Genomic DNA, 17272 nt, shown 5'->3' on the forward strand with positions numbered 1-17272 from the left:
CCTCCCTCTTTCTCTCTTTCTCTCTCTCTGTCTCTCCTATGTTCTACCTCTTTCTGTGAATGAGTGATTTATAGGGCTTAATTGCTGGCAGTGGTTCATGTGATCACATGACCATGTCATGACAGCATGTGATAAATACAGCAGGACAATTTAAACACTGCTTTATAGGGGAACCAAACACACACAAACAGATGACAACAGTACTGTTAACCCAGAACTTGTCAAAGCCTTTTTGCTAGTCTGGAAGCTTTAACACACAGTGTGATGTACCAACTCCAGTGGGTATATGAATCCCTCTTTCTACCTCACTGTAAAACATTGAGACTGTGACAGAAGAGTCTGCAGGGTTTAGTCCATACATCTTGTTGTTACATGGAGCTAGATATCAGGGAGTGACCTTTTTATGCACCACACCATACATTGTTAAAATAATGGGGTGTCTTATAGCAGGATGCGCGGGGGGGGGGGGGGGGGGGGGGGGGGGGGCTTAGGAAGAGAGACAGACTGTGGAATGGGTGGCCAAAAATAACTAACTGAAAGTCACGCCCCCAATTAGCCACAGATATGACTGCATTGAGGCATATGTGCTTCCTTGGATATACGCACCATGCCACTTTTGAATGTGTCAAGAATTGCAACGCTGCTTAGTTTTTCACGCTCAACAGTTTCCTGTGTGTATCAAGAATGGTCCACCACCCAAAGGACAACCAGTCAACTTGACACAACTGTGGGAAGCATTGGAGTCAACATGGGCCAGCATCCCTGTGGAACGCTTTCAGTACCTTGTAGAGTTCATGCCCCGATGAATTGAGGCTGTTCTGAGGGCAAAAGGGGGTGCAACTCAATATTTGGAAGGTGTTCCTAACGTTTTGTACACTCAGTTTATATATGGGAACAGCAGAGTGTGTTTAGCACTGGCATCTCCTTATTTATCTCTGTGTTAGTTAGTTCCCTCGCAACACTTCAAATGAATGTCATCCTGAGGATATAGAGGGAGAAAGCTAGAATTCAGCAGTTTCCCTGCAGCCTGGTTATTTATCAAGATAACAAGCAGGAGAAGCTTCCTGTTCCAGCCAGGCCTAGGCAATATGTTCCCAGTGTGTGTGTGTGTGTGTGTGTGTGTGTGTGTGTGTGTGTGTGTGTGTGTGTGTGTGTGTGTGTGTGTGTGTGTGTGTGTGTGTGTGTGTGTGTGTGTGTGTGTGTGTGTGTGTGTGTGTGTGTGTGTGTGTGTGTGTGTGCCCTGCGAGAGGGAAATAAAAGGGTGTTAGAGAGAGGGGATGGACGGCTGCATCTGGTTATGGATGCACTGGGACTAGTAGGTACATTTATATAAGGAGGGACAGGAGTCACACACATAAACACACAATGTTATGGATGCACTATATGCCAAGGTGAAAGATTTAGTCCGTGCAGGAATTTGCACACGCGCAAGCACATATCCAGTACAGCTAGGACGTCCCAGTACAGGGATCCATGCTCAATTATGCTGAGGCAAATCTCTATTTAGATGTAGAGTGCTGCATTGTGTGGCTGTTCAAATGGTAGCTAGTTGGGTTTTTAATAAACATTAGCATCGGGGCCAGGGTGTGTATTGCAGCTAGATGGATTCTTCCTGTAGGACTGTGTATTGAGATATATCCTGAGGAGTGTTGGTATTGTGCCATGTTAACAACTCTATAGCATCAGCGCTAACACAAGGGCTGCTGGAGTTTAATTAGACACGGGGTGCAAAGCTAACGAGCTGGTGCTAGGGAGACACTGCAGGGAAGAGAGGAGAGGAGAGGGAAGACAAGAGGAAGGAGAAATGTGTGTGTGTGTGTGTGTGTGTGTGTGTGTGTGTGTGTGTGTGTGTGTGTGTGTGTGTGTGTGTGTGTGTGTGTGTGTGTGTGTGTGTGTGTGTGTGTGTGTGTGTGTGTGTGTGTGTGTGTGTGTGTGTGGAGAGGATGAACATAGAAGAAAAGAGGAGAGAGGGAGGAGATGAGGGAACGCTGTGGGCTACAGGAAGACCCTAAGGCTAAGAACTATGATAGTGTAATGTATTTCCCCTGAACTAACTCACAACTAATCACTGCATCTCTCTCAATCATGCTGTGAACAGACATTCCCTACCTGAGGACAGTGTCTCTGCCTGCCCCCCCCTTCCCTCTCACAACACACGTGCCCCACACACTCTGCCCAAGTCTCCACCAAAGACTCATTAAAATACATCTGAATAAAACAGACTAAATTTGGGCTCTGTACTCACACAACTAGAAACATGGGAGGAGAGACATGCAGCATTGGACATTAACATAATTTGAAAGGAGAAGAGGGGTGCTCTGAGACATTATGTGTATATATATATATGTGCAAGGAATTTTCTGTACAAGGAGACAAAGACAAATACTGTATTAATGAAGAAAAACAGTACCTCAGTACCTCCCCACATACACACATCATGATGTTGCTGTGTCTATGTCCTTCCATAACAACCTAACCTGCCTGCTGGCAGCCTGGGAGGCACCACACACACACACGCACGCACGCACACACACTCACACCCTGTAACGTGCTCTATAGCTTGAGCCTGCTTCTGAAACCCCCCCTCTCTCCCTCCCCCTCCCTCTTCTCCGCCTTCCTCCAATCCCCACCTCCCCTCTCCCCCAACCAGTGACCTCAGAACTCCTGACAGGCAGAAAATGCTGAAGTATGCAGGTGTCCTAATGTCGCAGCCACACACACACACACACCGCTGTCTTATATTGCACTGATCGGCGTTAACCCTGTCACTGCCACACGATTCCTGAGGGCATATACTTAACAAACACACAGAGCAACTGTGACGCTGATATTGATGCTGTCTTTGTTCAAAATTTCCGGGGCTTTTCGGAGAGTTATGGACACACACACTGTGTCTGAGTGTGTATGTGAGCGTTGTATTACAGTGGTGATGAGTCGTCAGGCTGTGAGGCTGTTATCTCAGACACAGTGATATGTGAGGGTGATACTCCACATTGACCAGGCCTTTAAATAAGCCCTTCGATCCTACTGGGACAACAGTAAGGTCACTGCCTGCGCTCTCCCTGTCTGCCTGCCTGTCTGGCTGCACCCACTGCCAGATCCCTCCATCCCTAACTCTTTTTCTTCCCTCCTCCTCTCCCTTCCTCCTTCTGCATGCCATCCTTCACTGCCTGGCTGTCTGTCTGCCCCGATTGAGAGGTCCCTCCATCCCTCTCTCTCTCCCTCAATCTCCTCCCATACTCCCACCCGTCCCTCTGTCTGTCAGTGTGAGAAGTGAAGTCTGTCCCCATGGAGACAGGAGACAGAGTCCCAGGGTCAAGGGTCAGCTGAGAGATGAAAGGTTGTGACCCTATCCAATGACCACTAGGGAGCAGAGAGGGCATGTAACACCTCACCTGTCAATCAGCCTGTGCTGTCGGACACCAGACAGAGAATTGCATTCCGTCACAGACACAGGCCACAGAGACATGAGCCTGTCAAACATATGCTGTAACATTCCTCAAAAGATACCTTCTGTACAGTCACTGTCCTCAGATTTCTGCATAGTGAAAACTGAGGACTTTGTTGGGAGATTTGTATTGTGATTATCACAACATATAGAGCAGGGAACATCAACTAGATTCAGCCACGAGCAGATATTTTCTTGAGTGGATGGTCGGGGGGCCGGAACATACTTCTAAATCATTTGTACACTGCAAATTGATGCGAGCCGCCAGATGATGATCCCTGATATAGAAGGTGAAATAAGTCCCAACAAGAAAGGCGTCCTCCTGAGTTGCCTGTCTGTCCTCTGGTCGCGCCGACCATTAAAATCATTAGCACTTAACTGGAATCTGTATGGAGCCTGTACAGCTACCGCTGCCTGCCTTCACGACCAGAAATCTCAGACTATCAACACACAGCTTCACCAGAGGTATAGAAAACAGAGGCCAACCTATTGTCTGGACTGTCTCACTGAATAGAGACACATTCAGAGGGTTACATCCTGTGGTAATATCATCCAAAATCTAAACAAAATCAACACAGAAAAGGTTCTGAGGTAAGGAAGTGTGTTTTTATCACTCTGAAGATTGTGAACAATTATTATAACATTTCTCAAATTAAATCAGCAAAGTCAACTCCTATTGAAATGTGCAAAATTATTTTGTAAAATAGTGAACCCATTTTATAAGAGACACTGACAGTTATTTGATAAATATTTTTTAAAGACCCATTCAAAGATGATAATCAAAATTGTAAATACTATTAACATGTATATCCTTCAGTATAATTGTACAATTGTGCTTCATAAAATGCTAAATATTTGTTTAATAAATATTAGAAATAACAATAATAATCTAACAATAATATACAATTATATGAATAACTATTATATTAAATACAATACAGATTTTGTTTTGAATGTGTACACTTTTCATCTTTTCCAGAATTGTTTTAAAGCAATATTATAGCTAGCTTAAAACAGTAATGTGTGTGTTATGAACCAGGTGATCAGTGAGCTGAGGAGGAGAAGGGACAAGATGGCGGATGTTACCTCAGACTCCAGGTCAATGGTCAGGGGGCAGGGTTCAGGGGTCACTATCACAGATGGAGGAACTTTCTCGACGTCCTAAGGATAGAGATAATAAAAGCAAGGATTAAAACATAGTAAAAAAGGCAGAAAATAGTTTCACTAAAACATACGCTAAGCGTCTGTACAATCTTAGAAAAAAAGGTGCTGTCCAGAACCTAAAAGGGTTATTAATCTGTCCCCATAAAATAACCCTTTAAAAGAACCCTTTTTGGTTCTAGGAAGAACCCTTTTCACAGAGGGTTCTACCTGAAACCAAAAGGGTTCCCCTATGGGGACAGCCGAAGAACCCTTTTGGAACCCTTTTTTTCTAAGAGTGTAGCGTGGATGGAGGCGAATGAGAGAGAAAGAGAAAGAGCACATTAAAGCCTCTTTATACATATTTAAGCAACAATGACAGCCATTCATTTTTCTAGTAATGTCATTAACACTGAGACCATATGGACCATGTCCTGCTTAGCCAGGAGTTACCACTACCACACACCACTTTGAGAGAAAGCAGGACGGTAATGACACACACCCTTCACCACTTGCTGTAGAGATTGAAGGTGCAGTAGCCTACTGAGTCCTGTTATGTGCACTGCTAATGTGTGCTACTGAGTGGGAAGTTGACCAGGAGCTGTAGAAATTGATATTCATTTGCAGACATTGTGCAGATAAATAAGAAGGTAGATATAATTGAAAGCAACACACGTACAAACAGGTGCATGCACACCCATCAGTGTGGGACACAGAGAGAATGCTAGGACATGGCACCAGTGTGTGAGGTCAGGGTCTTTCCCATGTACAGATAAAAGAGAGAGGAGGAGAGAGACAGCGGAAGAGCTGAACAACACTTTGGGTCACCTTGTCTGGCTGGAGATCAATGTCTGTTAGACTGGTGAGTGAGAGAGAGAGAGAGCGAGAGAGAGAGCGAGAGAGAGAGAGAAAAGAGAGAGAAAAGAGAGAGAGAGAAAAGAGAGAGAGAGAGAGACGGAGCCACTGCACAACAGCAGAACCTGAGACGGAGCTGCATTTCCTGACAAAATGTGAAAAATATAAAACAATTAGAAAGTGTCATTTCCCCAAATTTGAAACCCTTATTCAAGGTTTCAAAGACCTCTCTGATGAGAGTAGGCTACCCGTCCTGTTGGGGGAGAATGCAGAGAGCTGTAGGTTGGCAGCACACTACATTGCTGCCTGCCATAAGTTGAGGGACAGTGTCTGACAGACCAACCAACCTGCACATGTCCTCCACTATTGTTATTGTTCAATGTATGGTTATTCTGACCCTTGGTTATTGTTGTTACTGTTGTCCCGTTGACAATTTTAATTCTTATTATTTTCATATTAAATATAGTAAATATCCAAAGTAAGCTTTGGCAAAATGTACATTGTTACGTCATGCCAATAAAGCATATTGAATTGAATTGAGAGAGACAGACAGACAGACAGAGAGAGAGAAGAGGAGATGAGAGGAGAGAGAGAGAGGGGGGAAGAGGGAGAGAGGACAGAGGAAGAGGGAGAGAGGAGAGAGGAGATAAGGAGAGAGAAGAGAGAGAGAGAGACTGACTCCTGCATTCCTGGGGCAGAGAGGTACATAAACGCGGTTGATTTAAATCAGTGTCTGACTGCAGTAGAAGGGTAAATCACCTCACAGCTTCAATGAGCTGCAGGTAAAACACACAGGGGTCGGGCTCAGCTCCAACTCTACTCCACACACACACACACACACACACACACACACACACACACACACACACACACACACACACACACACACACACACACACACACACACACACACACACACACACACACACACACACACACACACACACACACACACACACACACACACACACACACACACACAGAGCAGACTCTCTGACCTGCAACTCAACACTCTGAAGGAATGTTTATCTGTGTTTCAGAAGACTGTGCTGCTAAATTAGAACTCTATCATAATTAGCATTCATCTATTGCCCTTTAGTTATATATTCTGATCAGGAGGGGTTCTCCAACAGATTCAAATGTGAGTGAAAGGATGAGCACAGTACACTCTTAGAAAAAAAGTGCTATCTAGAACCTAAAGAGTAATCCGGCTGTTCCCATAGGAGAACCCTTTGAAGAACTAGTTTTGGTTCCAGGTAAAACCCTTTTCGGTTCCATGTAGAACCATTTCCACATAGGGTTCTACCTGAAACCAAAACGGGTTCTCTCTGGAACCAAAAAGGGTTCTCCTACGTGGACAGCTTTAGAACCCTTTTTTCTAAGAGTGTACAGTACTGCATGAGATGGATTGTAGAGCACATATTTCTAAATTATATTGTAAATTCATATTTTACAACAAATGTGTATGTATCACATGTATGGGTGATTTGGGTTTAGACAGATGTTATACAACCCGACAGTATCAAACATTCACAAACATCCAAACATATCTGTGGCTATCCAGGAGCTCAGTCTCACCAAGCCAGTCGGCAGAGAGAAGGCAATACGACCCTGTATAAATATACAGCTTCCTCACCCTGCAGCCCACACCGCGACAGGAGGGGGGAAATGCTAAATTATTAGCTTTTCAAATAAATGACACATAACTCAGCCGTCGGAGAGAGAGAGAGAGAGAGAGAGAGAGAGAGAGAGAGAGAGAGAGAGAGAGAGAGAGAGAGAGAGAGAGAGAGAGAGAGAGAGAGAGAGAGAGAGAGAGAGAGAGAGAGAGAGAGAGAGAGAGAGAGAGACTCCTGCATTCCTAGGGCAGAGTGATGGACGCAGTACAGAGGTACATAAACGCGGTTGATTTAAATCACTTTAAATGTAAATGTTTATCGCAACGCACAGAGAGATGCAGATGGGGAGTGAGTGGAAGAGATTGAAATTGTTTCCTCTTTTGAATGTGAATACTATGTGTTTAACCCTTTGTGGTGCCGTTGTAAGGGCAAGTCTGGGTGTGTGTGTTTGTGTGTGTGTGTGTGGGGGGGGTTCCTATTAATGAATACTAATAATAGCATAATTGGTTTAAACAAAAGCAGCTTTCATAATGCATTCAGAAACAACTACAGAAACATTTGACTAAGTGAGTAGGTGGTTACAACCTTTGCTCTGTTGCTGAGTTTCTTAAAGGAAAACTCCACCCAAAAACTATATGTTGGCATTTGTTTCATTAGTCCAATGTTGACATAGTCCCAAAATACAGAAATCATCCCCGTAGGATGCATTTTGCATCATATGACGTAAAACGCAGCATCATATGATGAAAAATGCATCATACGGGGATGATTTCTGTATTTTGAAAGTTACATTTCTTGAAAAATAGATTGCTGACAAGCAAAACATTTTGGGACTATGTCAACAATGTACTAATGAGACAAATACCAAAAGATCGTTCTTGGAGGATATAATATGCAAGCAGAGGAATTGAGGGCATTTGGATGATCTCAGATTTCTTCCTAACAATGCATATATTGAATTAAATGCATTATAATACAGGGAGAAAGTAATCTGCTCATATAGATTGTCTACACTGAACACTCAATAGACAGACAGATTGGAGGAATGGATGCTTTGATAGACTCTCTCTCACCGCAAGGTCAAATAAAAGACGCAATGCTGGACATTGACTTCCTAGCACATCCACTTAGTCACACACACACGCACGTGCACACAAGAACACACACACACACTTCCTGTATCATACTGATGCTAAAATGTGTATTCTATTCTACTGAGCCATGTACTTTATGTTCATATTCTCATATTTTCTTATCTCCTATTGTTGTTGCACTTTCGTTGGATGGTGTGTACCATGTGTATCCAGTGCATACGACAGCTCATTCGACTAATACAACTTGAAACACACAATGCACACAGAGCCATTGTGCCATTAATAAAGGCATTAAAGTGAAGTACATCATGTTGATTGAAATGTCAATAAGAATGTATTTCAAAGTGATTTCCCATTGTTGACCTCAGAGAGAAAGTCCAATATTGTGGCAGGAGACAACTGCATTATCTGTAATAACCTGATCATTGGACATAGTAGAAATGATCACAGCACACCAGTCAATATGCTGGGACAGAGAATGGAATTACACTTCATGCTGATTCAATTAATCCTAATATAATATTTGTGTGTGTGTGTGTGTGTGTGTGTGTGTGTGTGTGTGTGTGTGTGTGTGTGTGTGTGTGTGTGTGTGTGTGTGTGTGTGTGTGTGTGTGTGTGTGTGTGTGTGTGTGTGTGTGTGTGTGTGTGTGTGTGTGTGTGTGTGTGTGTGTGTGTGTGTGGTACATCTGTTGTGATGCTGAGGTGTAAAGAGGTACTAGTGTCCTCTCTGTCCTGTTCTGCCCCGGCTGCTCGTACACAGGAAGTCATCCGGTAACACAGGTGTAAAGACCATGTTGTGTCCTCTCTGTTCTGTTCTGCCTTGGCTGCTCTTACACAGGAAGTGATCTGGTAACACAGCATCCTACCTCATACTGGTTCTGGCTCCCACGCACACACAAGCAGCAAAGACACACACACACACACACACACACACACACACACACACACACACACACACACACACACACACACACACACACACACACACACACACACACACACACACACACACACACACACACACACACACACACACACAGAAATATACACACTGACTTCAGTGGACAAACAAAACAGACTCTGCAATAGGGGCTTAGCGCCAAGTTTGCACCAATACACAACCTGCCCTATTCCCATGGCCAAATTACAGAAATGTAATGAGTAAGAACACCGTAATGTGTAGAAATGTAGAAAAATAAATATGGCTTAAAATATGAAGTTCACCAAAATAGGATGAAAACTTGTTCATGATTAACGTAGTTCTACTGAAAAAAGCATCACACTGGCATTCCACACCAAATGTTTGAATGTATGATTTCATATGATTATTAACACAAGTAAGGTATATAGACTCACGCTAATTTCCTGTACCTTGTGCCCGAGCCAGAGCTCCACTCACACAGCAAACCCCACTAATTCTATCTGCTTGTAGGAGTAAAGAGGTGCCATGAAATACGTATGGTGTCTCCAGTTCCAGGTTAGAACACAAAAGTAATTAAATAGCACACTGTATTGACTTAATCAGAAGGCAGGGCTATAAATTAATGGCACGGGACCACTAAAAGGCCCTCTCCCCTCTGCCTGGACGCTTCTCCCATCGTTTATCATCTTAAAGAAGCAAAAGGCCTCTCTCCCTCTGTCTTTCCCTCTCTCTCACTCTCTCACTCTCTCACTCCCTCTCCCTCTCCCTCTCCCTCTCCCTCTCCCTCACTCTCCCTCTCCCTCTCCCTCTCCCTCTCCCTCTCCCTCTCCCTCTCCCTCTCTCTCAGTCAAAGGGGAAATAGTCCGTTCCGGCCGGGGGAGGACCATGATATCCCAGCCTGCACCTCTCTGTGCTCTGTGTATGAGCAGCACCTGGGGGTGGGGAACAGACTACGGCCATCTTCCCTTAAAGTTGCAGAGGTATCAAAACTAGAGAGAGATGGGGGAGGTATCAAAGTTTGAGGACAAACAGACAGAGACAGTGAGCTACGATGCAGTATCAGTTTGATTGTTCTGAATTCCACACACACGCACACACACTTATCTCAGCCATGCTGCTAACCCAGGATGTAAAGGGAAACCATCAGTTAACTGTTATCTGCTTAAATAGAATGAATTTGCTTTTTGAAAATCTATTCCAAAGTGTTTCAAACTCATGCATGCTTTAAAAAAAGCTCACTCTCTTTAGCACCCTCACACGCAACCTCACACGCACACACACAACCTCGCACGCACACACACAACCTCGCACGCACACAGGCAAACGAGCACAGCCCAAAAAGCAGGTGCAGCAGGTGATCTCATGTGGAAATGCATTCCATCTATGCCTCTCACTCTTTCCAAACTAGAATGTCTACAGATTAAGAAGTAATGATGAAATAAAAAGTGATAGCCAATAACAAAATCATTCAATGTCCCCATAGGTACTAGGTATGCTTCTGAGGAATGCATAGCCTTGCCTTCCTTTTAAGGCTCGCGCGTTCTGCTATAACCTAGCCTTCATACCAGTCAGCACTGTACATATGATTATGCAAACCAGAATTTAACAACATTAGTAAGAAGATAATGTTATTATCTATTATTATGCAGAAGAATGGGATAGTAAAAAGAATCAAGCATTGTGGGTAAAAAGGGACAAAACAGACACAGCACACAAAGACATGCACCACATGCTGGATTCTTCCATTTAAAAAACTGTCGCGCGTAGTTGTAACATTGTCAAAGTCATAACGAAATATGTATTTCTTTCGTCTACTCATTTGATTAGCCTTTTTCCAATTTCAAAATCGAACGAAGAAATTTGACAAGAATGATAATGAAATGGAACAACCATTTAGAGGTTCACGATCTGACTCTCCCTGCATTAAAAATCTTCCGACTCCAAACATGTTCATTTTTTTTCCACTGGACTAATAGCCTATGTTCCACCATAAGCAAACCGTGAGCGATGTGTAGCCTATTCGTTAAAAATTATTTCGGGGAAAAATATCACATGTTGAACTTCGTTCCAGGCTACCCTCTGCGCATCAAGTAGCCTAATTCCCTTTCAATTGACCTTAGGTAAATATAGGGACCGTTTTTATTGAACTAAATACTAGGCTATATCTCCATGCCATATTTAGAATTTAACTTTTGAGTTAAAGGGTTCAGGGTCGAGTTTTTCGACTGCTACGGAGCAAAGAGCAAACGTTTGCTCTTATATTAATTATGAACAAAATGGGACTGGGGACCTGTGCCCCGCGTGATGTGCATAAAACAATCCGCATATGTAGCCTAGGCCTAATGTCTAAATAAACTGGAATATTTAGTTTAGACTGTTGTAATTCTCTTTAATAAGCAATTAAGCAACAGGTGAAATAAATCTTATTTCTGTACAACACAGCGGAAGAGCTAAATACGACACGTTATTACAGCGTCTTCAACACAACATAAAGTTACTGTATGCTTTTATAAGCAATAAACATTTTTTTGTTGTTGCTTTAGGTCTATATTGTCCTCCTAAGATTTGTCTATAGCCTACAGCACAGCAGGAGGAAAAAGGTGTATTGAGCTTACACGAAAGGTATAATACTAAAACACAGAAATTATAGGCCTATAGGCAATTCCCGAATGCTTTTATGAACTTAATTTTTACCAAGAATTAGGACTAATTTGGCCTTATCCACAAGTGTAGCCTATTAGGCAAGTAAAACCGGTGATAAAGTCAGCATAACAATAATTTAAACATGCATTAATAAAAATGAACATTAATGAAAGATTAAGTTTCCATTCATAAACATTTATTGATGAATGGTGGGAATTTGGTTATTCCAGTTTGAACACTGTGGTGTCCAAACAACGTTTAAGTCATTTCCTTCGACACCATGACATCTTTTAAGAATATTTCCATAGTTCACCATGATTACATTTTATATAGCAACATTAAAGTTATTGAATATCACCTAAATATTTCCAACAATTCCCAGCAGTCAACAGTTTTCCGATCGGTTTAGACCCACGGGGTTTCGGGTAACATGCGTGGAATACAGTCCAGCAATTCCTTCCTTTCTCAGAGAATGACACATTTTCAGATGAAGAGATTTCCCCACCTCTTAATGGTGATTCATCATAACACTTTTGATAAAGACAGACTGAAGCTTGCATATATATATGCATATAAGCCTATATCTGATTTGTCCTTTAAGTAATTTCCTTCTTCGATACTTGTATCAAAGACAAGAAAAGAAGAAGGAAAAAAATGTTGTGCATTTGGACAAAAATTATACAAAAGTATGCCTACATTTAATCAAAATAATCTTACAATATTCAAACATAAAAAGCAACCTGTTGCGTAACAAAAACCACATTGACTGAATATTGACTGAATTAAAATGCCTTTTTAAATTATAAAGGAATCCACAGGAATTCAGAAGTAGGGTACAAAATGGCATCAGATGAATCGTGGGCTACACACCGCTATATGCACGACCGTGTAACACACCGCACTCCGTTCAAGAGAAGATAGAATTCCAAATGTCCTGTCTGTCTTTCTCCAGGCATAATCCGAGCCTGACAAGTGAAAGGTAATGCGTCAGCGGCTTTGTGTGTAGAGAATGAGGCTCAATGTCAGAAGGGACGGCGAGAGGTGAGGAGGGGATGAGAGGTGAGTTGAGGGTTGAGGAGACTGATGGAGGATGAAGTCCCTCACACTTTTTGGTCCCAAATCCCCCCAAAAGCGATGAGTCCATATAAATACATAACATGCAGTTGTCATCAAAGAAAATGTAACAAAAGTATTCCTGAAAGGACAGCAAAATACCGCACATGACCTGCATGGTTGATTAGGCTATATAACGTCGTCTCTATATTATGCCATAGGCCTACTGTTTGAATGCTCAAAACATGAAAAACATAGATTATATGAAAATGGGGTAAATTATAGCCTACAAAGAAGACATTAAAACAAAATAAATATTTAAGAGTTACATTTCAGTTAAATTTGACTAAATGTACTGTAGGCTTAAATTTAAGATTTAGGCCGATTGAGCAAGTTTTGTACGCACAGATTATTAAGGATCACTTGTCACTTTTGAGGGAGATGCCCCACGAAACAAAATGCACACAAATGTTTTCTTTATCCTTTTTAAAATACAAAATAACGACGGCAAAACACAACGAATAAGATCTATACAGGCTATTTCTAACAATGTAATCCAGTGATCAAACCCTATAAGGCCAGTTTATAACACTTTACATTACAAACCTAATTTACATTTACCTAACCGCATTCTGATTAAATATCACCACAAAATGTGTAAAGAAAATAAAAAAATATAAATGTGTGTCTTTGCCAATCCCCACCTTTACGCACGGAAACTTTACGATCCAGACAAAATTAACAACAGTTTATTTTCCTATTTTTTTTAAAAAGTGACTATTTTCTAAACTGTGAAACTCACATGAAGAACTCTGGGGATGAGGGGGTGTTGTCACTGCTGGATCCGTTTTCTCTGAAGCCGTTGGTGATGAGCTTCTCGTACTTGTCCTTGTATGCGTCCCTCTCCCTGGCCAGCCGCGACATCTCCGCCTTGAGGTGGTCCACCTGCTGGACCAGCTGCGTCTTCTCACCCTCCAGAACATGTCTCTGCTGGACCCGCTTGTAGCGGCATGACTGGGCATAGCCTCTGTTCTTTAGGGTCCTCCTTTTCTGTTTCAGCCGGATCACCTCCTCCTTGCTGACCCCGCGGAGGTGTCGGTTCAGCTCCCGTACTGACATGGTCACCAGCTGGTCGTCCGAAAACCGGTCGTCCAGGTCCAGGTGTCCCATGTGTTGGTGGCTGCCCGCCGAGCTAGCGTTGGACGGGACCCCGGTGGAGGGGTGGTGTCCCCCGGCGTGGTGGTGATGGTGGTGGTGGTGGTGGGAACCTCCGTTCTGCGCTGCTGCTGCAGCGATAACAGCCGATACCACAGCGGCTGCTGAGCCCATCTCCTCCCCGGCCATGCCGCCTCCTGCCCCGGCCGACCCGGCAAACTGCTGCCCTCTAGCATAGCCATCGAAGGACTGGAGCTGGTGGCTGCTGCTGATCAGCGCCTCTACCGCGTCTTCGGGGCTGAAGCCCAGCGCTTCGGGATTCAGCTGCTGTTGGTAGCCGCTCATCCAGTAAAAATCCTCCAGGTGAGCCTTCTGCTCGCTCCCGGAGCCCGGGCTGGGCGCCGAAAAGCTTGGGGAAGGGGGAACCGAGCTGCAAGGCGTGCTCATCGGGGTGGAAGACAAGGATCCCCCGGTGATCAGACGGCTGCACTGGCTGATGCTGCGATCCGGCTCCACCGGCTCCTTTTTCACTTCAAACTTCATCAGATCGAAGTCATTAACATATTCCATGGCCAGGGGACTGGTGGGCAGGTCGGAGTTGCTCATTGCCAGTTCTGATGCCATCCTTTTGCTGCTGCTGACAGCAGTTCTCCAAACGGGTTGAGCAGCACCTGTCAAAGCGGGCTGCGGTGACACGCACTGAGCCAGCTTGACTTCTTTATTTATTTTATTTTCTAAAAAATTTGGAAAAACAAGGGGTTTTCTAGCCTAATTGTGCTGCGCACGTTTTTGGTTTTTGAAATTGGATCTTTTTCTCTCTCTCTTTAACGCAGTGTTTGCACAGACGCACTAGAGCAGCGCGTGCGTCGCTCTCTCGTTTTTCGCCCTCTCTCTCCTTGTCTGCACGCGGTTCTGTGTGTTTCTAACATTTAACACTTCATGCCTTCTTTTAGGATTAGTGCGCGAAATTGAAGGAGGTTCACGTGAGGTGTCACTGGCAAATTCGTGCCTTGAAGAGAATAATACAAAAAAAACTCCACGCCAGGCTTGACGGAGAGAGATTTTTTTTTAAAGGGATCAACCCCCGCAGACGAGTTTAAATGCATTGCTGAGTTTTATAGGCGCCCTGACGTCAGGGCTCAAATATGAAATGCTATTGGACTCACAGCCAATGGTCTATCTCGCTCTGAGGGACAATTAGCATAATATTAGATGATCCAATATTTTGGGAAAGAACCGAGCCTATCAGTTAACTCTCTCCGGACTAGAACTTAAACACAGTAAAAACAAAATAAAGAAACACTACAATACATAGCCTATTGGTTATAACGATTTTCAACAGGTTCATCCCGTTTCTTTCAATAAAGTTGTCTATAAATACCTACATAGGCTATAAGCAACATAAAAAAAGACAGTTAATTTACAGAGGTTTACAGGTTTCCAGAAGTTTATGACACTATTGACGTTAATCAATCAAACTGTAGGCTATTTTTTTCAGCATAACAAAGAGGTATAGGCTATACCTTTCAAACATTGGGGTTTTATAACGAATATAAGATATCCAATTGCTTATAATATCTCGAAGGGTAGTGCTAGGTGGTAGTTAGTAGGCCCTAGGAATATTATGTTGCGTGTAATTATTTAGAACTAATACATCTTTCATTGTGGAACGATGTAGATACATTAACGTAAACATCGCTTAATCTTGGAACATTTACCAGTCAATGCACTCACTTCTCTCAGCCTATGCGTGTATGAAACATAATTCAGAGCTATTCATACAGCTCTGGCCTTATGGACATGTTCAATTATGCGTTCTATGTTCTACTGATAGCCTACGTATTGTCTTTGGCGATTTTCATACTCTGGTAGCAGTTCTTGGTCAGGGAAGTCATTTAAAGTACTGTACACTTGTGTTTTTGTCGATAGGGTTGTGAAAGCATGGGTCCGGCTGTGTGAATGGCTGATAGCAAACCCAACAGCGCCACCCTTTGGAATAAGACAGTAGGCCTAGGTAACGAACATTAGTAATGGCAGGTGGGTGATATGGTCCCCTCTGAAGATGCAAGGGTTCTCTGTTTCTGTTTATCATTACTTTGTTTGACGATAACACATATTAGGGGAGATTGGGGTAAATTAAGTCACTTTTACATTCAGTATCACTCGGTCAAGGGAAATCGAGTATTCTTTCTAACAAAGATATCTATATATATTTCAGGATGTTGTGTATCTCTGGAAATAGTTGATGTAAACATTACTATTTTTGAAAACATAGCTTGTTCAAAAAAACTGGTCTCTTTGCAAAACTTACCCAGGTATGGGGTAAGTTGAGCTATGGGACAGGGTAAGTTAAGCCGCCTTCACATTTCTATACTGAATTAAATATTACCACCAGGGCCATAAATAGATATGAGGACACCGAGGTCCGGACCTCGGTCATTTTTTCCAATTAAAAACACAAAATTATATCTGGTACACAATAAAGTTATGGTTCAACATGTACAGTGGGGAGAACAAGTATTTGATACACTGCCAATTTTGCAGGTTTTCCTACTTACAAAGCATGTAGAGGTCTGTAATTTTTATCATAGGTACACTTCAACTGTGAGAGACGGAATCTAAAACAAAAATCCAGAAAATCACATTGTATGATTTTTAAGTAATTCATTTGCATTTTATTGCATGACATAAGTATTTGATACATCAGAAAAGCAGAACTTAATATTTGGTACAGAAACCTTTGTTCACAATTACAGAGATCATACGTTTCCTGTAGTTCTTGACCAGGTTTGCACACACTGCAGCAGTGATTTAGGCCCACTCCTCCATACAGACCTTCTCCAGATCCTTCAGGTTTCGGGGCTGTCGCTGGGCAATACGGACTTTCAGCTCCCTCCAAAGATTTTCTATTGGGTTCGGCAGTGTATCCAATACTTGTTCTCCCCACTGTAAATATTGCTCCCAGTGTTGAAGCTTAGGAACACTTATATTCTTGATCTGACAGTTCTAATCGTGCCTGTGTTTGGGAAATGCCTGAAAAAGGCAATTTAAAAACTGTCCCGTGACTCCTGCCGTGTCTACAGACATCCCCTAAAAAAATAAAAACTGTCTCTCTGAGAATTTGTGCACAACTGGTAAATAGTCGCTTATTGATAGGCCTATGTCAGTCAGTCAGGTGGCTAGCTGCTGGCAGAGACTTCTATTGCAGTAACATTGAAGGTCTCTGGCTAGTATTACTTAGCCAGCTAAGAATGAAGTAAGTAACTAACGTTAGATGGAGCATATCTCAGCAGGAGCAAAAAATAGGTTACTACCATGGACAAAAATATAAACACATGTAAAGTTT

At 42.8% G+C, this 17272-nt stretch overlaps 1 protein-coding gene across 1 annotated transcript in view; it reads right to left on the minus strand.

Moving 5' to 3' along the window:
• LOC129866957 (transcription factor Maf-like) overlaps positions 1 to 15003 on the minus strand; it is a 62147-nt gene extending 47144 nt beyond the window's left edge. The window contains exons 1-2 of the mRNA XM_055940016.1: positions 13574 to 15003; positions 4535 to 4609 (exon numbers count right to left, since the gene is read on the minus strand). Coding sequence (XP_055795991.1) covers positions 4582 to 4609; positions 13574 to 14550 — 1005 coding nt within the window. The 5' untranslated portion in view covers positions 14551 to 15003 and the 3' untranslated portion in view covers positions 4535 to 4581. The remainder of the gene's footprint in view (positions 1 to 4534; positions 4610 to 13573) is intronic.
• Between the last annotated feature and the right edge of the window lie 2269 nt (positions 15004 to 17272).

The sequence above is a fragment of the Salvelinus fontinalis genome, chromosome 12 (genome assembly GCF_029448725.1).
Source record: "Salvelinus fontinalis isolate EN_2023a chromosome 12, ASM2944872v1, whole genome shotgun sequence".
In the NCBI taxonomy this organism is placed as follows: Eukaryota; Metazoa; Chordata; class Actinopteri; order Salmoniformes; family Salmonidae; genus Salvelinus; species Salvelinus fontinalis.